The sequence below is a fragment of the Lissotriton vulgaris genome, chromosome 6 (genome assembly GCF_964263255.1).
Source record: "Lissotriton vulgaris chromosome 6, aLisVul1.2, whole genome shotgun sequence".
Classification (NCBI taxonomy): domain Eukaryota; kingdom Metazoa; phylum Chordata; class Amphibia; order Caudata; family Salamandridae; genus Lissotriton; species Lissotriton vulgaris.
Window position 1 is genome coordinate 1902198481 of NC_141694.1, and position 26193 is coordinate 1902224673.

The following is a 26193-nucleotide window of genomic DNA, read 5'->3' on the forward strand; positions in this document are numbered from 1 at the left end:
TTGCTAAGCATGGGCGAATTTTGCGAATTCGCGATTCGCGAATTTGCGAATTAGGGATTTGCAAAATTCGTGAATTCTCGCAAATTTGCGAATTTCTTTGTTTTTGCGAGTTCGCGGGGCGCTTGGCGTGTTCGCGGGGCGCTTTGCGTGTTCGCAGGGTTTTTTAGTGCAAGCCCGCAATGCACCCTCTGGTTCATCACTGCCACCCTCTCGATTTTTGTGCCCTTCTGCCCTCTGCCCCACTCATTTTTTGTGCCCTTCTACCCTCTGCCCCACTCGTTGTTGTGCCCTTGTGCCCCTTGCCCCACTCGTTTTTGTGCCCTTCTGCCCTCTGCCCCACTCGTTGCTGTGCCCTTCTGCACTCTGCCCCCACTCCTGTTTTCTTTTAGAATGGCGCCGGCAAGCTGCCAGTGCCATCCTAAAATAGTTACTAAATTAGCTTCAACAGGAAGCACTAATAGATAAAATAAAGCAGGTGCTCGAGCACCTGCTTTATTTTATCTATAAGTGCTTCCTGTTGAAGCTAACTTAGTAACTACTTTAGGATGGCGCTGGCAGCTTGCCGGCGCCGTCCTAAAATAGTTACAAGCTTGAAGGCTTGAACTTTTGCCCCCCGGATCCGCCGCTCGCGAATTTGCGAATTTTCGAATTTTCGGTAAATTCGCGGGAGTTCGCGGATCGCGAATTTGCTGAAAATTCGCAAAATCCGCAAGCGGAACGGATTTTGCGCTCATGCTTACTTTTTGCTCCTCTGTTGGTTCTTTCTGCACATCTCTTGCTTCTTTCTGCACTTTTCTTCATCATTCTGAACTACTGTTGCCTCTTTCTGCATTTGTCTGGCTTTTTTTGCGCTTTTCTTCCTCTTTCTTCACATGTCCTACCTTTGTAGGCATAGTTGGGAATTAGCAGTTAAAAAAACCTTTGAAATACACTGAAAAAAAACATAGGTTTCATGGACATTATAGTTAGCAATTAGCATTTAAAAAACCCTTGAAATTCACGGACAAAAAGCATAGGTTTCAGGGTTGTTATAGTTAGAAATTAGCATTTAAAAAAAACCTTAGAATTTCACCAAAAACACAGGTTTTGGGGACGTTATAGTTAGTTGGACATTTCACTCTGACAAAACCAGAGAAATTATAACCATTAGAGTTCGTTCAGCTAACTATAACTCGCGCCCCCGCAATTCACAGCTGATGACGTCACATATTGCATCATTCATGACATGGTCAGTGACATCACTGATGACATGACTGATGACATCTCAAATGACATGACTGATAACTCCTTGCATCACTCTAATCATCCAGTCATTACGCATCTACTCATGCAATGGCCAAGGTACTACTAACTTGTGCAGTGCTAAAATCTCCAGAGCACTGCCCATGATGTCCAGCAATCCCCCTGTCACTCCCTGAGCACTTGTCCAATCACTCTGCCAGCACCATGTCCTTATCCAATCACTCCGCCAAACCCCAAGCATTTATAAATTCACCATGCACTCTCCTTTCAGTACTCTAATCATCCAGTCCCTACCCATGTAGTCATGCAATGATCCAGGGACAAACATATGCACTGCTACAATCCCTGTGTACTACCCAGGCAGTCCTCTAACCTCCTATACACTTCTCATTTGCTCCTTCAATTCCCCTGGTAGCACCCATGCAGTCTAGCAATCACTCTGTCACTCCCTGTGCACTCCTCCAGTCACTCAGACACTACTATGTACTAATCCAAATACTTTGCCAATACCCTAGCACTTATAAATTCACTCAGGCACTCTCCTTGCAGTATTCTAATGTTTCTGTCAGTAGGTATGTACTCATGCAATGATCCAGGCACTAAGTGGTCACTAATACAATCCCCTATGCACTACCCATACAGGCCTCTAACCACTTACACACTTTCTATTTGCTCCTTCAATTCCCCAGGTAGTACCCATGCAGCCCCGCAATCACACTGTCACTCTCCGTGCACTCCTCCAGTCACCCAGCCAATACCATGTACTAATCTAAACAACTATAACACCTATAGTGGTCAAAGACTGACAGGGGGATTGCTGGAGTGCATGGGTAGTCCTCAGGGGATTGTAGCACTACATATGTTCACATGTCCTACCTTTGTAGGCATCATTAGAAATTAGCAGTTAAAAAACCTTTGAAATACACTGAAAAAACATAGGTTTCACAGACATTATAGTTAGCAATTAGCATTTAAAAAACCTTTGAAATTCACTGAAAAAAACATAGGTTTCAGGGATGTTATAGTTAGAAATTAGCATTTAAAAAACCTTAGAAAGTCACTGAAAAAAACACAGGTTTCAGGGATGTTATAGTTAGGTGGACATTTCACTCGTACAAAACCAGAGAAATTCGGCCATTATAGTTAGTTCAGATAACTATTACACGGGCCCCTGCAATGCACTGCTGATGACGTCACATATTAAATCTTTCATGACATGGTCAGTGACATCACTGATAACTTACATCATCCATGTGATAGTCTGATGCACCTCCTCAAACCCTAATATAACCTTTGATACACCCACTCTGAAATACAGACTGCCAAAACCATAGACACACCAATACCAGTACATACCCACACACTAATTCCTAGGTCTACACACACATCCGCTCATTCACCCATACAGTCACTCATACATGCAGTCAACCATCAATACGGTATTATCATATACACTCACATATCTATACAGACACTCACACACCGCCACTCATCCATAAAGTTACTCACACACCTAGTCACTTATGCAAAGAATCAATCACACTTCCATTTACTCACCTATACAGTTATACACACACCAGCTCACTTATTCAAATATATACTAACACATACTTACACTCTTATACAATAACTAATACAAGCACACACTGATCCATACAGCCACTCTCACAATCACTCACTCTCTCATATAGTCATATATACACTCCAACACACATATACTGCCTTTCGCATATGCAGTTACTCACACATGTACCACTGAGGCATCCATTCACTCACCAGCACACCCATGCACACACTCACCCACACATACAGCCCTTCACAGATGCACTCTTGAACCCATACACCCAGTGAATCATCCACTCACACATCTATGCACAGAGTTACATAAACTGACACTCAGGCACACGTACAAATATTCAGAAAACCAATCAATAACCCATATAGATCCTCATTTAGCTACTCACCAACCCATGCAACCACTTACACATCAACTGACAAACTAAATTGTGTGAATGTCTTTCTCAGTCACTAACACAGGCATTCAGTAAGACACATTTAATCACTCACTTATACAGTCAGTCATAAACCTACTAAATCATCCATCCACTTTTATACCCTCTCATTCTTCAATACACCCTAGCATATGTATAAAACATATTTAAACTTTATAGAAACACACAGTCACTGGGTGATGCCATCAGTGATGTCATCGGTGATATCATCAGTGATGTCATCAGTGATGTTCCTGACCATGTCATGAATGATGTAATATGTAACGTCATCAGCAGTGTATTGCAGAGGCGCGAGTTATAGTTAGCTGTACTAGCTATAACGGCCGAATTTCTCTGGTTTTGTACGAGTGAAATGTCCAACTAACTATAACATCCCTGGAACCTGTGTCTTTTTCAGTGACTATATATATGAATAAGATTTAAATTAAAAGCTCATGATTTTAAATGATTCCTTTGAGAACTTTTTTTTTATATGACTGTAGACGGTTACTGGAAATCTTTCTAAAGTTGCCATTTACTTATAATTGACATTACAAAGTGACATTACATTTGAGCTTGGTATCAGGTCGGGTCTAATGTCACAACTCATTTGATTCTTTGAAGTGCCAAACGTAGTAGTCCCATTCAAAAGTTAGCACAGCCGCGTGGTCAGTATGTAACCGTGTACTTTCCAATGGCGATACTGACCTTTCTAAAGCAAAAACAACAATTTGTTTTTTTTTACTGTTAGGATATATGAAAACACATGTAATACCTTGCAACATTCAGCACCCCGTCCTCGAGACCGATAGTCCTACCTGAAGTGTGACAGATATATTAAAACAGGAGGTCTGGACTTTGTCATTACTTTAAATGGCAAAGTCGAGTTAGCAGGCCGAGAGCTGCTCTGCCGGCCAGCAAGGGGAGGCTGGAAGACTTCCTTTGCTTTGCTGCCCTCGTGGTGGGGCGATAAGTGCCGCAGTCCAGGAGGGCCACTTTAACTTGCAGGCTGTGGGTGCTCCTGGCAACATATATTATGGACTTATAAGTAAGTTAACTTATGCCTATGCCAATTGTGGGTGAGCTAATAAGCTATACACATGTTTTAAGGGTCAGAGCACTCGCAGGTCTGGTTAGCAGGCCTCAGGGCACCACCAGAGTCGAAAAACCAGCAGCATCAGTACAAAACTTTGAGGTTGATCATACAAAAAGAGACATTTCCTTACACAATGAATTCTTGTTTCTATCCCTAAAAAACAAACTATATCAATGTCACACTCCATCTGAATATGAACACAAGCAATCTTAGGTATGCTTCTTCCTTGTTTGGCCTCATTACAGAGTTGCAGCTTGAGTTATATGTCACAGTTAACCAGTGACAATGTCTGATCATAGTCACACTGATTATTTAGAACAAGAAATGATGTAAAGAATGCTTGAATCCAATGAGTAACCCTGAAGGGGCAGTTCTGCCCAAACATATGTTCCCCATCTCACTTGTGCCATAGGGTTAGAATTGACCCCACCACTGTTGAAACCCAACAAGGCTTATAACCATCTCAATCAATCAATAAATCAGGATCAATAAAGCGTTGCTAATCATCCAGATCCTGCAGGTCCTGGAGGCTTATTCGGACAGCCAGGTCTTGGGGGTCATTCGGAATTCCAAAAGTGAGATGATGGTCGAGAGAAACGTGGGGAGGCTGTTACCGGTCTTTGATGTGATGTGGGAGAAGGAGCATCACTCCTGCTTCGGTAGATGTGGGGAGTATGGGCAAGTGAAAGGGAGGCGTAGCGTAGTCTTCTTGATGGTTGGTGGAAGTTCAGGAGGTGGTTAAAGTATATGGGTCCGTGGTTGTGTAGAGCCTTGTGTGCATGAGCTAGCAGCTTCAATTGGTATCTCTTCTGTAAGGGGAGCCAGTGGTGTTTCCTAAGGTAGGCTGTGATGTGGGTTTGTCAGGGAAGGGTGAGGATGAGTCTGGCTGCAGTGTTTTGTGTGGTCTGAAGTCACTGTAGGTGTGCTGCGATTCCTACATAGAAGGCATTAGCGTATTCCAGTCGGCTGATGATGAGGGCCTGTGTCATGGTGCTTCTCATGTACGGGTTGTCACTTGATGGAGAAGTGTGGCTCAGGGGTTAGAGGCAGCAGACTCGGGAGCTGAGATCGGCCCTGGACCAGGGTTCAATTCCCCGCCTCGGTGGGTCTTGGGCTCAAAAATTCCACGGACTCGATAATTCTCGCTCCGGTGCCTACTCGACTCACGGGTTCACACTCTGCGACTCTGGGCAATAGCTTGCTTAATCTCCACAACGGCCCCTCGCGGTGGGATGCCTGGCTTTCACCTTGTGGATACCCTGCCGGGGTTATCTCACAGGGGAATACCAGGACGGGTTCCCTAAGCAAGCGCTTAGATACCGACCTCGGTTGGTGATTTGCGCTATATAAATACATGTACATTTACATTTACATTTTACTTGATGATCTTACATAGCATGCACAGGGTGAGGAAGCAGGAGGAGGAGACGGGGTTGATCTGTGGTTTCATGATGAGCTTGTTTTCAATGATGAATCCAATGTTTCTGGCGTGGTTGGAGGGAGTGGGTGTTGGTCCTAGGTCTGATGGCCACCAGGAGTCGATCCATGTGTTGCTGCTGTTGCCAAAGAATAGTACTTCTGTCTTGTCTGTGTTCAATTGTAGGCAGTTGTTCTTCATCCAGTCAGCAATGTTTTTCATGCATCAGTGGAATTTGGTTCATGTAGTGGTGGGGCCGTCTTTGAGTGAGAGCATGAGTTGGATGTTGTCTGCATAGGAAATTATGATGAGACCGTGGGATCTGATGATGTTGGCTAGCGAGGTCATATGTGCATTGAAGAGCGGGGGCTGAGGGATGAGACCTTTGGGGCACAGCAGGTGATTACCTCGCACAGACGCTAAAGGCTGCTCCCGAGCGGTCGCTCTTTTTAAACTTTTAAAACTTTGAATAATACTTATTGTCATTATAGAATTTCTCTTGTGTCCGTCCCCCCCCCCCTCGAGCCAGATTTTGCACACCTTAGGGGCTGACATTTATTTTACTGACACGCTAGCACTTTTCTCAGTCTTCCCCGCTTCCCAGGTGGGGCTTGGCCGTCCTTGGGGCTAAGATCATCGGGTCCCGGGTTGCTGTAGTTGGCGGCCATCTTTGGTTGGGCGCTATTGGACGAGCGCTCTAGTCGCTCTACTTAAACGGTCAGTCATGCTTCCGCGCAGCGGACGCGGGCAGCGGATGCGCCGGACCTGCGCCGGAGTCGCGCCTGAGTCCAGCCCGTCTGCGCCCGTCCGTGCCCAGACGGGCACAGGGCACGTCACTCTGTTCAATCCTGTACGACACATGGATCCCATTATCAGGTACTCTAGGGATACTCTGATGTCACTGCATGCCACCAGACGCTCTGGTTGTAGCTATTGTTGGGTAGAGGGTACCCCCTATTTGAAATGTGCTCTCTGTTGTTCGGCCTGCGGCGCCAGGGACCAAACACAGTTATCCATGGCGTTGCTCAACTGCAGGTCCTTACCCTGCCATGCCACGGAAATCCATTCTCTGATCTCAGACCATAATTTGGACGTTTTGTTTCTTACAGAAACTTGGCTAGCCCCTAGCTCTGGTCCGGATATTGTAAAAGCCCTCCCGCCGGGATACCTCATATTTCATCAGGACAGGCCGGATGGGAGAGGGGGAGGGGTAGCCATCCTGTACAGAGACAATTACATGTGCCAGGCTGCAGATTGCGGCATCAATAATTCAGAAAGCTGTCAATTTGTGCTGCGATTATCCTCTACTCTTTCCATATCAGGCCTCCTTCTTTACCGGCCTCCTGCTACTATGGGAAACTTTGTAGATTCCTTTATTGAAGCGGTGATACCTTTAGCCGCTGCATCCTCTAATTTTGTAGTTCTTGGGGACCTGAACGTGCACTTTGATGACCCTCACGATGGATGGGCGAAAGACTTACAAGGCATGCTGGGCGCACTTGATCTTCACCTTGTTAATGTTGGCGCCACCCATGAGAGAGGCCATCAGTTGGATGTTGTTTTTGCGAACTCGAAAAACCTGCTTGCCCTACATCCCTTGGCTCTTCCCTGGACTGACCACCGTTTGGTTCCTTTTAGGTGGCAGTTGGTGAAGGGAAGAGACCCAGTACCTCAACGGCACACAGTGGAACGTCTCTGGTCGAGGCTACCAGTGGAAAGCTGGGCAGCCGAGTTGGCAAGAACCTGTCCTCCCCCCTGCTACTGACCCCACTATGGCGGATCAGCAGGTGGGCAATTGGCTCACTAATACTTTGGATTCGCTGATCCCGAAAAAGAGGAGACCTCTCAGAGAAAGAAGAGTTGGCTCCGCCCCATGGTACACTCCCGAACTCAGGGTTCTTAGAACTTCATGCAAAAGATTAGAACGTGCATGGAGAAGAGAGCGGACTGACGAACATCGGAACGACTACAAGACAGGGATGAGGAAGTACAAAGTGGCTTTGAAAGAGGCTAAAAAGAACTTTTTTAGTGATAGGATTGAGAAGGCAAGCAATTCTCCAGGGGAATCCTTTAAGATCTTTAAAGAGCTGCTGAAGGCTCCGGTCCCCCCAGCTGTCCATGACAACCCGCAGGAGAAATGTGAGGAGCTGGACGACTTCTTTCACTTGAAAATCGAGAAGATACTGTCCTCATTGCCTGCGACGTCGCAGAGCTTGGAAATGGACGTCAGCCCAACAATAAGCCCCGTTGAGCTGCCCTCGTTCGGCCCCTTCTCAGAGGAGGAGGTCGAAAAAGTCCTGAAAAGGATGAAGAGTGGGTCTCCAAGTGACCCGGCGCCCATGAAATTCCTTAAACCGGTGGCAAATGTTCTCTCCACTCCGCTTGCGGATCTTATTAACCTTTCGCTTGCCCAGGGCACAGTGCCTCAAAGGTGGAAATCCGCTGTTGTCAAAGCACTATCGAAGAAACCTGGACTAGACCCATCAAATCTGGCCAACTTCAGGCCCATTTCGCTCTTGCCCGGCTTTTTAAAAGTAGCAGAGAAGCTGGTCAACTACCAGCTCTCTCGCCATCTTGAAGACCACCATCTGCTAGGGGACTCCCAGACGGGTTTTCGCCCTGGTCAGGGGACAGACACAGCCTTGCTGGCAGTGGTGGAGGAAGCAAGGAGCATTCTTGATTAAGGGGGGTCAGTGGCAGTGATCCTCCTGGACTTGAGTGTGGCCTTTGACACCGTTAATCATCAGGTGCTCCTCCAACGGCTGGCAGAGGTGGGTGTTAAAGGGATGGCCCTGAAATGGCTGAAATCTTTCCTATCAGACCGGTCTTATCAAGTATGGGAAGGGGGAGAGCAGTCCACCTTGTTCCCTCTTCAATGTGGAGTCCCGCAGGGCTCATCTTTGAGCCCTACTTTATTTAACACCTATATGGCTCCACTTGAAAGAGTGGTCTCCCCTTCAGGAGTGAAGATCATCAGCTATGCTGATGATACTCAGCTGGTTGTAGGCCTCACCCAGCTGGAGGAACAACCCGAAGTCCTTCATGACTGTCTTTCTAATGTTCATCGCTGGATGTCCCAGTCCGCTTTGAAGCTCAACGGTGACAAGACTGAGCTGATGGTGCTGGGCAAGGCCAGTCCCTCTCTCATCACTAGCTGTTGGCCTCGGTCCCTGGGTGACCCGCCATCCCCCAAGAAGGAAATCAAGAGCTTGGGGGTTTGGTTAGAGGCAGATTTATCCTTCAGAACCCATGCTAGGAAAACCGCGGGGTATGCTTTGGCTTGCTGCGATCTGCCCGCAAGGTGCTACCTTTGCTCCCTAATCCATCTAGGAAGCTTTTGATCCGTGGTCTAATTCTGTCTTGGCTCGACTTCGGGAATGCGCTATTTTTGGGCGCACCTGAAGCGACTTTTAAAACCCTTCAGCAGGTGCAGAACGCAGCCGCGAGGGTTCTGATGGAAGTGCCGCGAAGACAGTCACCTGCCCCCGCCCTGAAAGCGCTTCACTGGCTCCCTGTTAAGGAGCGGGTAAAATTTAAGGCGCTATGTGCGGCCCATAAAATTTTGCACGGTAGGGGCCCGTCTATTCTGTCCTCTATGGCACGCCCCTACAAGCCCACACGCCCATTGCGCTCAGATCAAAGACATCTGATGCAGACTACAAGAGTAAAAAGAGCTCGCTCTGGGGGCCGATGTTTTTCGGTGCAAGTGGCAGCACACTGGAACTCCTTGCCCCTTAAGATCCGTGCTGAGCCCAATATCCGGCACTTTAGGAAACTATTGAAAACACACTTGTTTCCGGTGTAGGACTGAGTGAGAGCCTTCCTTTCCTGTGTTCACAGCGCCGGGATGCCCCTGGGTAACTGCGCGCGTTACAAATTTTATATAGATAGATAGATAGATCTCCTTGGGTTCAGAGGTGAAAGCATTAGCGGCTCTTCCATAGAGAAAGCCAGGGTGTCAACCCACTGCCTCTCTCTGCAGATAATTGCTTCAGGTGTTGCATGCAGCTTTTAAATGAAAACAAATATTCTCAGATCATTTGTTTGCATAAAAGCTGTAATGTCCTCTAGGCAGCAGAAGAAGGCTTCACTAGTTGTATTGCACATGTGTCAGATGGGGGCTGTTACATCCCGGCCTCACACAATTACAATACCTATCAGACATGCCTTACCAGAGTCACGCAGTGCAGCCTGTCAGGTAATGGAGCTTCAGGGCTTGTCCATCATGCGCCATTTTACCCTATCAGAAGTTGGAATAGAAAAAGGGAGTTTACCTTTAACCCAATCCCAGCTTCTCATTGGGTAGAAGCTCTTCGACCTAGCTCTGATAAGCTGCTTTACGGTTATGCCATTCTGAAATCATGGGCTCTGCTCGAAAAGCATACCCACTCGTGCTGAAGTGGCTAGCCTCAGGTACGTTATTTGTTTTGCAGTTTTACCTTGTATGAGTGTGGGTGTCCGTGCTTGTCTGCTTGCCGGTGACTGGGTATGTATGTCAGTACGATTGTCATTTTCTGCCTGGGAGTCTATATGCCCATAAGCATTAGCCTGTGCCAAATGAAAGCCTGTGGAGTGGGAGGTCTTGCGCCCAGTGGATAGAGAGGATGGGAGCTTGCAATGAAACCTGACAATAAAACCAGTGAAATAATCCAGGCTGTATAATAAAAGGCCAGTGAAACAAAATGGCCTGCAAAATTGGTGAAAGAATCTGACCGCAGAATTCATAAACCTTTCAGATGTTTACCAATCCATGCAAATGGCTTTTTTTGTTTCAATGATAATGCTGTTTATTTCTACCACTATCACTACCACACAAAACAAAATGCTAAAATATTTGTGAAACATAGGAGCTGCTAGCACTTGAGATTAAATGAGTGTAGCTACCAATAGTGCAACAGGTGCAGTTGCACTGGGACCTTGTAGTGTGATGGGCCCCCCTTCACCTCTGTTTATGCAGCCTATCTGGGGCAAGGAGACCACATTTACCCGCTTGCATTTGGGCCCAAGGTGGCTTTACTATGCCAGTGTGCGTCTATATTTTGTAAATTAGGGAAACACTATGGTCCTGTCTGCACAGGGCATGTTCCAGATGCAGTTTTTAGTATTCTCCGTCTCCGTTCTTTGTGCATTGTCAAAGATCAGCGAGTCACTACTGACGCAGCACAGGCACATCAAGAGGCGGTGATGTCGGCATTGTCCTCTCCTTGCAATTGAATTACCACTCTTAGAATTATTTTTTCTGGCGGACAAAGCCAGTGAAGTACACAGTTTCTGCTGTTACAATTTGGCCTTTTAGCATATTTCAACAGTCCCTCCTCATATCAACATGTTGAACCATTAGGGTATTAGATAAATTAAGAAAATGCCATAAATGCAGTGGTTGGCATCAACGTCTTTTACTAACATTTCTTGGGGAAGGAGAGAACCCTAAACTCACCCCAGGGACTTTGGGCTAGCTCATTCTGGCCACTCTGGACCATCCAGTGTAGGCATTCATGCCCCACCTATTTGAAATTTCACCAGCTGCCACTGGGTGAAAGGCGGGAGGTGGATCATCTGGGTTTTTCCAGTGAGAAAGGGGGAAATAAATCTGAGTGCGTCCCCTTGGATGCAGATTCGGTACACTCTTTCGATCAGTGTTGGTTGTGATACAGAGGCGAAGGCTGCTAAGAGGTCGAGGAAGTTCAAAGCTTCTCTTTCTTCTCGGTCGAGGAGAGTTTGGAAGTCATGGTTGGCTGCGATCAGGACTGTTTTGTAGCTGTGATTGATGACGAAGCCGGATTGGGAGGCGTTGAGTAGCTGGTTCTGCTCCAGGTGAGTCATGAGTTGATTGTTGATGATCTTCTCCAGTACCTTCACTGGGAATGGTAGCAGGGAGATTAGCCAGTAGTTTTTGAGTTTGCTGGGGTTGGATGAGGGTTTTTCAGTAGTGGTCTGACTTCAGCGTGTTTCCAGGTGTCGGGAAATGTTGCGGTGGTGATACGGATGTTGAGTAGGGTGGTGAGTTCCTAGCCGATCCTTTGGTTTCCGAGGTTGAAGATGTGGTGCGGGCATGTGTCTGTGGGCGCTCCTGAGTGGATGGATTTTTTATGGTGGAGGTGGTGTCCTGGGTGAAGAGGATGGTCCAGGTAATCAGTGTGGGGATTGTTTGCGTATGTCAGACTTTGAGAGAATTACAGGATACACAGTGGTTAATGTGCCTCAAAAGTGCTGGTTGAGCACTCAACAAACAAATCAACGAACCCAATGTCTTCCGTTTCCAGCCATATACATGTCTTTTAAGAAAAGAATATATATTTTAATCATGCAGCAGAACTAATACTACTCATTCCAATGTTGAGAGTGGCCCTGGGTACAGGTCTCCCTTGTATAGCTGCATGCAGTGAGTTCCCTGCAGCTATTCGGCCCCAGGTGACCCCTTGATGGATGGTGCTCCCCAATAGTCCAGTAAAAGCATGAATCAGGCTCATGTGAGATCTCTATTTCCCCCACACATCAAATGCGCTCCCAGCTCAAAGTTCTTTTCAGTTCTTACCCCTGGCGGTGTAAAGTGTGAGTGTTAATCTTCCCCTCACTCCTCGAGAGATAATCCATTGGTAGAGCCGCACTCCAGTTGGCGGAAACCGTGGTGAATGAAGATAATCCCAGGAACCATTTGTGAGAGACTCGGGGGACCCGCCTCAGCGCAGGTAGTCGTCTCTCTCTGGAATTCCCTCAGTGCATGGGACACATTGAGCCTCTCTCCATGGGCTATCGCTCCTTCTCTCCATTAGCAGACAGGCTTCTAAGGACTCAAGCAGATCCTCAGCTTCTTCAGCTACAACTGCAGACTTCAGGTGATCCCCCCTCGTCTCTGATGATCCCCCCTCGTCTCTGATGATTCCCCCTCGTCTCTGATGATCCCCCTCGTCTCTGATGATCTCCCCTCGTCTCTGATGATCCCCCCTCGTCTCTGATGATTCCCCTCGTCTCTGATGATCCCCCTCGTCTCTGATGATTCCCCTCTTCTCTGAGGATCCCCCCTCGTCTCTGATGATCCCCCTTGTCTATGATGATTCCCCTTGTCTCTGATGATCCCCCTCGTCTCTGATGATTCCCCTTGTCTCTGATGATCCCCCTCATCTCTGATGATCCCCCCTCGTCTCTGATGATCCCCCTCGTCTCTGATCATCCCCCTCATCTCTGATGATTCCCCTTGTCTCTGATGATTCCCCTTGTCTCTGATGATCCCCCTCGTCTCTGATGATTCCCCTCATCTCTGATGATCCCCCTCGTCTCTGATGATATTCCCCTCGTCTCTGATGATCCCCCTCGTCTCTGATGATCCCCCTCGTCTCTGATGATCCCCCTCGTCTCTGATGATTCCCCTTGTCTCTGATGATCCCCCTCGTCTCTGATGATCCCCCTCGTCTCCGATGATCCCCCTCGTCTCTGATGATCCCCCCTCGTCTCTGATGATCCCCCTCGTCTCTGATGATCCCCCTCGTCTCTGATGAATCCCCTCGTCTCTGATGATCCCCCTCGTCTCTGTGAGACTGGATGCCCAGCGGACTCCAGCCCTTTTCATAAAGCTCTCCATCAAGTACCAGAGCTGGGATGAAGTGAGCTGGTTTGTGTTACACTTTTATACACACTTTCCAGACAGGAACCGATTTAGAGTAGTTCTCTTTTCAGGTGTCCCTGTCAGGCTGCTCTGTAGACACAGTGTGCGGAATGAGGCTTCTTATAGCAGATAGCACTAAGACTGGGTCCAAATTGAAACACCAACACCAACAGCACAACAACGTGAGAGCTTTGCATCTGGATGTCATCAGCTCCTCAGAGACAGCAATCAGAGACAGACAAAAAGGCACATGTGCTCATCTAGAACAAAAAACACTGCACTCTCATCCTTCACCCCTACCATCTATGAAATGACAGAGCTTAAGAAGAACTAACCAGACGCCTCTAATTAGCAGCGTCTTCATGGAATTTCTAAAGTTAACCTTGTCTCCGTCCTCCTAGTTTCAGTGTCTGTGTCTCCGCCCTACAGCAACTGGAATGTAGGCAGTACATTTCCACTGTCTGGGAAAGCTGTTTCCCCCCTTCATTGTGTCCTGTGCCAGGCCAGTGGGATCCAAAATAATGGATCCCTCTGGCTTCTGTGCTCAATTTCTCATGTACTCATTCGCTCACTTACAAGCACACTCATCCACACACTCATACACTAACTCACACACTCATTCGCTCAATCCTTCAATCACTCACTTTTTCACTCACTCACCCACACACACTCACTCTCTTACTCGCTCACTCACATTCACTCACTTGTTCACACATTCACACACACACACACACCCACACACACACACCCACACGCACCCACACACACACACACACTCTCAGACACTCAACGAACATTCAGGATATTAGCTGAAGGTTCTGGTAATTTATATAAAGTGGACATTTCTGCATGAGGGGCTGTAGGTCAAAACTCTCATTTCTCATATAAAAGGTTGTGGTCATACTATCAATTGCAGTGGACACAGTATGCTACCACCACAGTGCTATGTGGTGGTAGCATACTGTTTGACCAGTGGCCCGGTGGCAGTGGGTCGTCCGGTCATACTTTGGAGAGTTCTCTGCTTCCTAGGCATCCCGCCCCGCTGATTACGAGCGCAGGCGCTGTATTTTCGGAAATATCGGAAATTGTTGTTTTTTTACTTGTAACTAACTGATTTTAAAATTATGCAGGTTCTTACCTCATTCTGCTTGCAGGGGTGAGTTGCTGACTGGGCCTGATTGTTTTCTCGGGGGCTCCCAGCGGTAACGGGCGCCATTTTGGCTTGGGCAGTATACTCCAGCATAGCCCTGCCACTCCCCCGCAGCTCCGCCCCTATTTAGGAGCGCGTTTCCTGCTTTCTCTCGTGTTTGACCAGTGGCCCGGTGGCAGTGGGTCGTCCGGTCATACTTTGGAGAGTTCTCTGCTTCCTAGGCATCCCGCCCCGCTGATTACGAGCGCAGGCGCTGTATTTTCGGAAATATCGGAAATTGTTGTTTTTTTACTTGTAAATAACTGATTTAAAAATTATGCAGGTTCTTACCTCATTCTGCTTGCAGGGGTGAGTTGCTGACTGGGCCTGATTGTTTTCTCGGGGGCTCCCAGCGGTAACGGGCGCCATTTTGGCTTGGGCAGTATACTCCAGCATAGCCCTGCCACTCCCCCGCAGCTCCGCCCCTATTTATACGGACACCATGAGGCAGCGCAGCAGACGAGCGCAGCGGACGAGCGCAGCGGGCGCGTCGTAGGCGCGCCGGAGTCGCGCCAGAGTTAAGCCCGTCTGCGCCCGTCCGCGGCCGGCTGGGGCCCGGGCCTGGTCGCCATGCCCTTTTTTTAACCACATACCCTTCGGCGCTTATACACTCCCTCTGGCATCCCCGTCCCCCTTCATCTCTAGTATTAGAACGCATTGCCTCTTTAGGTCTTAGCTGCCCTTGCCCTGCACCCCCACTCCCTAGTGTCTCATCTCTACTGCCGTACCCTGACCCTTCCCCCCTCACCAAGCCGCCCTCCAGGCACGATGACGCCCTCCCCTGCGCCCTTGACGGCCCTAAGCTTCCTACTTCTGCGATCCTCCTTAACACCAGGTCTGCGGATGGGCACCAGTTCGAGCTTTTCCATCTGCTCGACTCACGCCAGCCTGACCTGTTATTCCTCACGGAAACATGGTTTAGGGACGACTTGCTTCCCAGCCTGCTGTCCATTTTGCCCCCTACTTACGCGGCCATTAGGAAGGACCGCCCAGGAGGGAAGACTGGGGGGGGGTGTGGCCCTGATCACCCGCACGGACTTCCTCTTCCAAACCCTACCGTCTCCCGTGATCCCTGCGGTAGACTGCTTAGTAGTCCGTTCCACTTCCTTTGGGATCCCAATAACCTGTGTTCTTATATATCGCCCGCCCCAGTCTGGCCACCCTTGTGGTAAACAACTCTGCCATTCTTCTATTGGGAGACTTAAATTATTGGCCGAATGACCCAGCTGAAGATATGAGATCTAAGGAGTTCACGGCTCTGCTCACCAGCCTAAACTTCCTCCCTCAGCTGAGTTCGGCCACCCATATCAAAGGTCATCAACTTGACCAAATTTGGTCCCTTAACATCCCTATGGGCCCTCCAATCATTTTCCCTTTTTGTTGGTCAGACCATTCCCTCATTTCCTTCACAGCTAACCTCGGACGACCACCTAAACCCCCTCTGCCCAAAAACATCTGGGCCAGAAAGTGGGATAAGGCGGCCCTCCCGGCGGTCTGCTCCTCCCTAGAGGCTACTAGCCCGGAGCTTAACGATTTATCCACTCCCTCCCAGCTCTCAGCCATTAACAACTGGCTGCTAAAGGCGTGTAATTCCATCGTTCCCCTTAAGAGAGTGACTGTTAAACGTGCCCACGGGGCCAACCGATGGTTTACTCCCGCCCTCAGGGGGAAAAAACTTGCGACCCGCAGAGCGGAACGCGCCTGGCGACGCACCTACTGCCCTCTCCTTAAGGCTAATTACTGCCTGTCCCTAAAAGATTACAAACGTGACATTCTAAAAGCCAAAACGGAGTATTTCTCTGGCAGAATCTTGGCAGCAGAAAACCAACCGAAGGAGATATTCAACACCATTCATGAGTTGGCGGCCTCCGACAGGGCGGTCTCTAAAATTCCCCCGTCCCAAACACTTTGTAACTCCCTTAACTCTTTTTTCTTTGAGAAGATTGCCCTCATTAGGGCCAACATTCCTCCCCCACCCACGGTACCTTCTGCTGTCCCTCCACCCCCCTCCTCCCCCCTCCTTCACTCAGTTTCCTCCCCTCACCCGAGACTCTTTGCTTCCTCTTCTAGCTCGGATCAAATCAGGCTCCCCTCGGGACATTGGTCCTGCTTTTGTCCTAAAAGAGCTCTTTTCTAACTGCTATTCTCCACCACTTACTTTCATCAATCATTCCCTCAACTCGGGCATTGTTCCCCTTGCCCACAAATCAGCAGTCATCATCCCTATTTTGAAAAAGCCTGGCATCGATCCCTCTGCGCCCGCCAATTACCGCCCGATCTCTCTTCTCCCATACCTCGCAAAGGTCTCAGAGGCTCATATCACCAGGTCCCTGAGCTCCTTTGTGGAATCCACAGGCTGCCTGGCCGCCCGCCAAGCGGGCTTTCGCCCGCTGCACTCTACCGAGAAGGTAGTCGTGTCGGTGATGGATCAATTAAGAGAGGGTATTGATATTGGCCGGCCACAGGCTCTAGTCCTGTTAGACCTGTCCGCCGCGTTCGACACGGTGGACCATGACATCTTGTTGTCCCGTGTCGAAGCGGCGGGCATTGGGGGCTCGGCCTATGCTTGGCTCCGTTCTTTTTTGACAGACAGGGAACAGGCTGTTCATCTTGCCAACTTCACCGCTCCTCCTAGGAGGGTGACTTGTGGAGTTCCCCAAGGCTCTTCCCTGTCCCCCTTGCTTTTCAATTTATACATTTCACCCCTCATTTTTACTTTACAGCAGATGGAGATCTCGGTGTTTAACTACGCCGACGACCTCCAACTTGTTTTCAACCTTTCCTCTTCTCCTTCCTCGGCTTCTAATTTCCAGAAGGTTATGCTTTTTATCCAAGGGTGGATGAACTGCAACCACCTCAAACTGAACCCGGACAAGACCGAAATGGTCCTGACGGGGGGTGGTTGCAGTCCCTGGTCTCCTTCCTTCTGGCCCTCTGCCCTTGGCCCTTCCCCTCTTCCTGTTTCCAAGGTTAAAACCTTGGGTATTTTCATTAATCCCATGCTTACCCTTCATACGCAGATCAATGCAGTTGTATCTGCTTGTTTTTTCTCCCTGCGGATTATTCGAAGGGTCGCCCGCTTCTTCTCAACTGCTGCACTCAAGCTCATCCTCATGGCCATGGTGCTTTCGCGCCTTGACTATGGGAACGTCATCTACAATGGTGCGCCGGCTTATCTGCTCCGCCGGCTTCAACAGATTCAGAATCAGGCGGCTCGCCTGATCTACGGACTCCCCAGGTTCAATCATACGACCCCTCTGTTGCAATCTCTCCATTGGCTCCCAGTGAGGGAGAGGGCCCTTTTTAAGCTTGGATGTATCACCTACCAGGCCAGATCAGGGACCGCTCCCGTTTTCCTGTGTGAAGCCATTTCCCCTTACCTTCCTCCCCGAGAACTCCGTTCCACTCATTTGGCCTTTCTGTCAGTCCCTCGTTTTAGAAAACAGAAGTCCGGTGGGGCCAGATTTGCAGTGCTGGCTCCTTCCTTCTGGAACTCACTCCCATTTACTCTTAGGTCGTCATCTTCCTACCAGGAATTTCGCAAACATCTTAAGACCTTCTTGTTCTCCAGATCTGTAGCTGTATAACCCTTTCCTCCGCACCCACTGGTCTTCTGCCATCTAGCGCCATGAAACCGATTCTGGTATAAGAACGCTCTATAAATATTTTAAAATTCAAAATTCAAATTTATGTGCTACACTCAGGAGAGGGACAGTAGTGCTCGACCCACTGTGGGTGTGTGCTTGGTGTACACTGTCAGGTCATAGGACAGGTCCAGGATTGGTACTCAGGGTAGATGAACCCACCCATATTTCAGGCATGGAACATTCCCATCTCAGCAGTGTTCCTGTTCAGAGGGGGCCCGGCCGAGAAGTATGAGTTGACTGTTTCTCCTGTCACTCCTCCTCTGTAGCCATCCTCACTGTACAACCTCCCTCTTCTCTCTTCTTTACTCTTCACCTCCTGCCCCACCCCTCCTCACTTCTCGTTACCCACCTAACTCATTCATAGCTGTAAGTAATCACTCCTTCGCCCCATGCCTTCCTCTTATCTTCACACTCCTCCATGTCACTGCTCATCCGTAGCTCTCCACACTGCTTTCTGCCACTCATACCTTTCCTTATCACCCTCACACATTCTCATTTCTATGTTTCTCTGTTTCCTGCAGGCTAGGGGGATGTGATCTCACCCGCTCATGCTGCACCGAGCTCTCCGCCGCCCTTGGTGTGAACCGGTCACTCTGCGAGCTCCACCTGGCATTCAATCACCTGGAGGATTTGGGTGTGACAGAACTGTGTGAAGGATTGAAACACCCCGGAAGCAAACTGCAGAAGTTGGTGTATGTATTGATTCACGTCATACTGCGAGGGGGTAAGATGGCTTGGTAATCTGTGCCAGCCAGATGCTTGCAAGCCACAGGATTGAATCCTGGCAGGGCTTGCTCAGCGTTTCACTTTTCCAGGATGGGCAAAGTGAGATACCGCCTGTCAAGTCAATTAAGTGCCTGGAAACATTTCCGTATGTAGTAAGTGCTATGTGTAGTGACTTTGATTACTTTTTGTTAATCTTCATGACTCCGATTCCTTGTTCCTGGATAACTTACAGGTCATCATTGTTACTCTGATTCCTCATTCCTGGATTACTTACCAGTAATCTTCATTACTCTTGGGTTACTTACCAGTAATCTACATTACTCTGATTCCTTATTCCTTGTCCAAATGCTTAGTATTTGCATTTTGTGAGGAGAAGCAAGCTGTAGCCAAGAGTGGTCTTTCTTTATGTTCGAATCTGAGGCATCTGTTTGAGAGATATGGTGTTCATAACAGAAGGAATCAAATGTCACCCCCAGATATGGGAACTCATTCACCCTTTCAGCGTGCTTACCCTTGATAACAGTTGGGCCTAGTCTTGAATGATTATGGGCCACGCCATGGGCCTTTGAGATGTTATTCTAAAGATCCGGGCTATCCAGTAATATAACAAGGTTATTGATCCGACTTCTGAGGCCACTGGGGGTTTGTGAGAGCGAGGGAGCTTGTCACCAATGGTAATGCGGGGCGGGCATTGAGAGAGCACCTTTGACATCCCCGAAGAGAGCATGAAAGCATCCAGACCCTTATAGTATAAACGGGATGAAAGGGGGGGTCACAACACAGCCTTGATGGTCTCCCCACCCTAACTCAATGCTTTCTTTCTAGATGTCCACAGGGACCCTCCTGGGCTGTGATTACTTCATACAGCTCAGATCTCAAGGGTTATCCATTGATGTATCTCCCCATTCTGTCCCCAAGCAGTAGACTACCTTAAAGTGCTCCACCCACAAATCAGCATTATTCACCCCAAACCCCTTCTGTTGCCAAACCTTGTGTTTTTTTGAGTTTCCCAGGGGCCTCTTGTGGCTTTATCCCTCCTGCTCTTACATAAATGTAACAAGTTTCCTGTCTCATCGCGGACTCCCTCCTTCTAATGATCATTTTGTGTTCTTCCCTCTGATTGACTGTGTGCGCCTGATTTCTAGGATTAATATTTAGGACCCCACACAGGTGCCCAGTGGCGGCCCAGCCCTCTTCTTTGAACCCGTTCAGAGGAGCCTTCTTTGGGCTTTTCATGGGGTCAAGAAAGAAGTTTCAAAATATTGATGTAAAATAGCAAAGGTGTGCATGACGGACGCGCTAAGTTGGTCTTTAGATAGTAGATAAGTGCAAACCAAACCCAGATTCGCTCTAATGTAGAGGAGAGCAAAGCTGGAATGTGGACAGCCCCCATCTAAGACTCCATCCCCTCTCCACTAGGATTAGCTCAGTTATACATGGAGAGCCCCCACCTGAGCCTTCACCCCCTCTCCACTAGGACCAGCTCAGTTATATGTGGACAGCCCCCGATCTGAGCCTTCACCCCTCTCCACCGGGACCAGCTCAGTTACATGTGGAGAGCCCCCACCTAAACCTTCACCCCCTCCCACAAGGACCAGCTCAGCTATATGTGGAGCCCCCCACCTGAGCTTTTACCCCTCTCCACTAGAACCAGCTCAGTTATATGTGGAGAGCCCCCCACCTGAGCCTTCACCCCCTCTCCACTAGGACCAGCTCAGTTATATGTGGAGAGCCCCCCACCTGAGCCTTCACCCCCTCTCCACTAGAACCAGCTCAGTTATATGTGGAGAGCCCCCCACCTGAGCCTTCACCCTGAAGGACTGGGTTATTTAAGACCCAGCGGTGCCAGGGGACAACACCTGAAACCTTCGTGGGTAACCTGTTCCGGCGTACAAATGACAGAGACACGGGACACTTCCTTCGGCGTCAAAGATTCGAGGTTTATTTACTGCAGGGAACACAGAAGTCACGTGAAGTACACAGCATGTAAGTTCGCGGGATCTGATTCAATTTGCTACTGGGGGTCGCTCCTTTTTATACAGTTTTCTCTCATAGGTTAACATGATACACAAAGGTTTACAGCTTGGTTCCCATAATAAAAGCCAGAAGGGGTTGCTTTGATGCATTCAGGGCCCGGAACATAAGTACAGAAACATTTGGTAGCTCCCAACTGCAAAAACCCATCTTCCCACCATTAGTACATTCCAATCGGTAATAAACAGATCGACGAAGGAACACGGACAGGTGCAAAGGAAGACAGGAACAGTGGGGAGATCGAAAAGGGTGTAAAAGGGGTGGTATCGGGAAACACGAGCTGCAAGCATCAAAGGGACGCGCCTAATGAGATGCACGGCTAAGACAATAGACCGGCACGGCAAGATGAGCCTCAAGCGGGGCCATCTGCCTTACAGTATCGTCCCCCTCATCATAAAGACACTTTCAAAGGAAACGTGTCTTCCGCAGAAATCTTGAGAATCCCAGGGTCGCGAAGCGGACAGTGTCCGTTCGCTGGCTACTTGAGGGCAAGAGACAAAATGGATGCCGTATCTAAGATGGAACCCGTGGGCACAGATAGATAAACCCACGAAACAGACGAACGGTTTAGGCTAGTACAGCGAAACTGCGTACACCCACTAAACTCGTCATTTGCGGTTCATAGATACCAGACTCGACCATATTCGTGCGAGTCAAAAAAACACCACTTACGAATGTCACGGAACCTCAGACGCTCCTTTTGCCCTCATGTAGGCAAGCACTAGTCGGAATCATACTCGATATTCATTAGACCATCTAGATGTTGCTGCAACATAGCTCTGTCCATCTGAGCTCCTTTGGTAACAGGTGACTGTCTCATACACGTTGTAGCACAGAGGCCACATAAGGCAGGACCACACTGCACACAAAGGCAACACGTGAACAGAAATGCTACAACGACTCCGATGATCATCAGAATCTTCCAACCCCAGGTCGACATTAGGCCCCAAAACCACCCTAGTAGCGTCCAATCCCCTACGTCCATGTGTATGGACTCAGAGATCTTATGCAACTTTGAGATGGCTTGATAGACAGTCGGAGCATTATCTGGAATGAAAATACAGCAGCTCGAATGGATCACCTTACATACTCCACCTCGATCTGCTAAAACAACGTCTAAAACCATACGGTTTTGTAACGTCAAGAGCCTATCCGCCTGAAGTTCTGTGGTGATATTACCAAGGGCACTGGCAGTGATATTAGCTGTCGATTCCACCACTCGAGTCAATTGTCTTAGGTTCCTACTATTAACCATAGGTCCCCAAAACGGGAGGAAACCTTTAAAAAAGTCTCCTGCCTCTTGACCGGCAGTGTCCTCTTCGCTAATCACGCCTCTCACAACTCTAGTCTTGTGATAGTCTGCATCAACAGTGAACGTCGGAGGCAACAGATTTGCGATATAACATGAGCCCACAAAGTCAGGGGGCAACCATGTATACGCACGATCATGACAGACGAAGTATGTACCCTTGGCAGCCAGAAACACAGGGGAAGAGAGCATCGGTAGGATATAAGTCTCGGAGCAAGCACTCTCTCCGAGACGAGCTCTCGATCTTCGGCCACGACCTAGCAGACAGAAATTACCAATGTGGGGTACGATCCATATCGGAGGCGAACTTCTAAGCTGTATTTCACCCACGAGCGCACTATACTCAGCCTTACTCAGGTCCCTATAGGCTCGCACCTCTTCCTCTGGGATGAGTGACGGCTCATAGATATCCCTATCTAAATCGACAATCGCTATAGCCAAAGGTTTGTAGTACGAACCAAGACCAAAGTGGGGCTCTCGATTGGGGTAGGAATCTAGTGCACTTCGAAACATTATTTGAAATGCTCGAGCTGAACCCTGGGAACTATAAGGAAGGACCAGATATGGAATTCCCTTATCCGTGGTATGTGGCATTAACCCACACACCCAACAATTGGTAGTGTTCACGACCAACTGATGTTGATGAAGGAGTTGAATAAAGGAATTATTTCTGAATTCAGCACGTCTAGCTTGCTCGTGTTGGGGTAAGATATGGAAAGAATGAGGGGACACAGTAGAGGTAGTGTTAGGTTCAGGAGTAGGAGTAGGTATGGCAGAAGGTAGGAAGTACTGCATCATATAATACACCCCACCCGCCAATAACGAAGAAACAATTAGAAACAGAAAGAGCACCTGAAACATAAAGCATTTCGTATGAGTAATCTGTTGCAGTTTGAATCTTTGCGCCTGAGCTTTTTCCAAGTCCATCAGCTTTGAAAACGCCATCCCCTAAGACCGTCCGCAACGTTTCTTGACGCACTTCGTTCTGTGTAGCAGTAGTCAATCCCCAGGAGTTCCCAGGAACCGACGGCCTTCGACCTAGTGTCAAGACCTACTAACCAGAAGGAAGTACACGCGCGGCCCTACGGTACACCTGGATGCAAGGTATCTTATTCGCACAAAGTCTCTCAGCTGTGGAGGCAAAAAGGCAGATATGGAAAAAAAAACTCAATATTTACAAAAATAATCACAATTATACGGGGGTTCAGACTGATCGTGGCAAATGGGATAATGCAGATGTCGGGGGACAAAACGAAAATGTATTAGTCTTTGGTGCTGGATCGCAAAAAGTATCGAGTTTTCCCAGGACGTGTCTGTTCATCAAACAATGGATCCGATGAGGGAACAGAGTTCTGTTGATCAGTCAATTGTTCAGATCTTGAGTTTTGTGATGACAAATGTTCAACAATGTCGTTCTGCTGCACTGAGGATTCTCCAGCAGGTTCAGCGTCGCTAAAAGGTACAAAGGTCTGGAATTTCTCTGTTTCAGATGAAGCAATGCCTTTTCTCACCCATGAGTCCGCCGGTAAAGGTATAGGTACCTTTTTCGTATGGGTGGCGTGCACCCAGTTCTTGCGACCTTCCAAACGGACAGCAGTTCTCGTGGCAAGGAGGACTTGAAAAGGGCCAGTGAAACGGGGCTCAAGATTCTTTTTGCGAGCGAAGTTTCGTGTAACCACCCAGTCTCCCGGTTGGAGCTGGTGGCCTGGACCCTCCGTCTGCGTCGGCAGTGCTTCGTAAACCTGTTGGTGAATTAACCTCAGTTTAGCAGTCAGATCATGAAGATAATCAATCAACATTGGGTACTCAAGATCAGAAAACACACTTGGTCTAGGGATCCCCCAAACATTCGCAGGACGGCTGAACACTATTTCATAGGGACTAAGCCCTACTCGGGAGTGTACCGTCGCCCTTGTTGACAACAAAGCTAGAGGCAAAGCGTCAGGCCACGACAGACCAGTCGTAGCTTGAATCTTCGCTAGTTTGAGTTTAAGGGTGCCATTATACCCTTCAACCAAACCTGCTGACGATGATTGGCGCTATGGAATTTTTGATTAATTCCAAGGCCCTTACACACACTCTTCATCACACTCCCTACAAACTCACTTCCGTTATCAGACCATACAATCCGGGGCATTCCATACCGAGGAAAGTATTCCTTCAGTAGTGTTTTCGCAGTGGACAAAGCAGTGTTGTCTTTAAGAGGGTAGGCTTCGATCCATCGGGAGAATGCGCAAACCACAACTAAAACGTATTTCAGGTTATTACATCTCTCCATATGGATGAAGTCTAGCTGGATCACTTCAAAGGGATATGAAGGGGGAGCAAAATGGCCAGGAGATGTAGGGGTTCCCTTACCAGGATTGTACAACATACATATCATACAATTCTTCACCAATCTCTCAGCACACTTCGTGATACCATCATTCTTCCACACAGGGGACAACAACTTACAAATACCTTTCGCACTAATATGTGCTAATCCGTGTGCCATAGTCACAACAGCCAGCACATACGCATCTGGCAACATCCATCTCTTATGCTCCGACAAATCAACCCAACAACCATTCACGTCCAACTTTCCCGTATTCTCCTTCCACTTCGTCTTTTCAGTCTCAGTGGCCTCGTTCTGTATCGTTTTCACACTCTCGATGGTATCCTCACACATACCAGTCTCTGTAGGCCACCTAACCGAACTCGTCACATACATTCTAGTGCTAAGGTTCCGGGCAGTCTCCTTAGCAGTCTCATCCGCAAACGCATTAAAACGACCAACATCATCCGTCACCTTACGATGCGCACTACATTTAACAATCGCCACCTGCTTAGGTAACGTGAGTGTATCCAAAAGATCATTCACAAGTTGTCCATGCTGGATCTTAGTACCATGCGACGTCATGGACGTCAAACGTCCAAAGCTATGAGCGACGCCAAAAGCGTATTGGCTGTCGGTAAACACATTCACCCGCTTCCCTTTCGACAACACACACGCTCTAGTTAAAGCGATCAGCTCCGCAGCCTGGGCAGAGTTCTGATTCAATCTCGCAGCTTCCACAACAGTGTTCAAAGTTACCACAGCATACGCAGTCGTCACATCACCATTCGGCAATTTAAAACATGAACCATCCACATACAAGGTCCCATCTGGATCTTCCAAAGGAGTGTTTTTGAGGTCCACGCGACCTTTTGTTTCCTCCTCAGTCCTTAAGTAACAGTCGTGAGCTGCTACTTCATCTGATTCCATACTAATTGGCAATAGAGTCGCCGGGTTCAGGACATTACAACGTTTTATCTGAATATGACTTGCCAAAAGCGTCAACTCGTACCCAGACAACCTCGCACTCGTCAAGTGCTGAGTTTTCGTACGATTTAAGAGAGTGTCAACTGCATGCGGAACCATCACCGTAAGCATATTATCCATGACCAATCCTGCTGATTGTCGGATGGACACCGCAGCTGCTGCTGTTGCTCTCAAACAACTCGGCAATGCTCTAGCTACCGGGTCCAAGGTCGAGGAAAAATATGCGCATGGACGCTGCTTATCACCAAAAGGTTGCGTCAAAACACTCAACGCACAACCTTCTCTCTCGTGAACGTACAGTGTAAACGGCTTACTGTAGTCAGGGGTACCTAACACAGGAGCCGAACACAACGCATCGCGCAGTTCAGAAAAACTTTTCTGACATTCTTCCGTCCATGGTAAAGGAGTTGGAACATCCTTGCACGTAAGAGCCACCAATGGTTTCGCTAACAATGAAAAATTGGGAATCCATTGCCTGCAGTATGACGTGATACCCAAAAAGGCACGCACATCTCTCTGAGTTGTTGGCACAGTCATTCGCGCAATCGCTGCAATTCTCTCTGGGGTCAACCTTCTTCCCTCCTTTGACAATAAGTGACCTAGATAGGTTACTTCTTGACAACAATATTGAAGTTTAG

The 26193-nt window shown here is 48.3% G+C and overlaps 1 protein-coding gene across 4 annotated transcripts in view; it reads left to right on the forward strand.

The window, feature by feature from the left end:
* Positions 1-26193, forward strand: part of LOC147709852 (NACHT, LRR and PYD domains-containing protein 12-like) — a 410205-nt gene that overhangs the window by 318434 nt on the left and 65578 nt on the right. For all 4 annotated transcript variants that reach the window (XM_086928301.1, XM_086928300.1, XM_086928303.1 and 1 more), the window contains one exon: positions 18707-18877. In XM_086928301.1, the coding sequence (XP_086784427.1) occupies positions 18707-18877 (171 nt within the window). The remainder of the gene's footprint in view (positions 1-18706; positions 18878-26193) is intronic.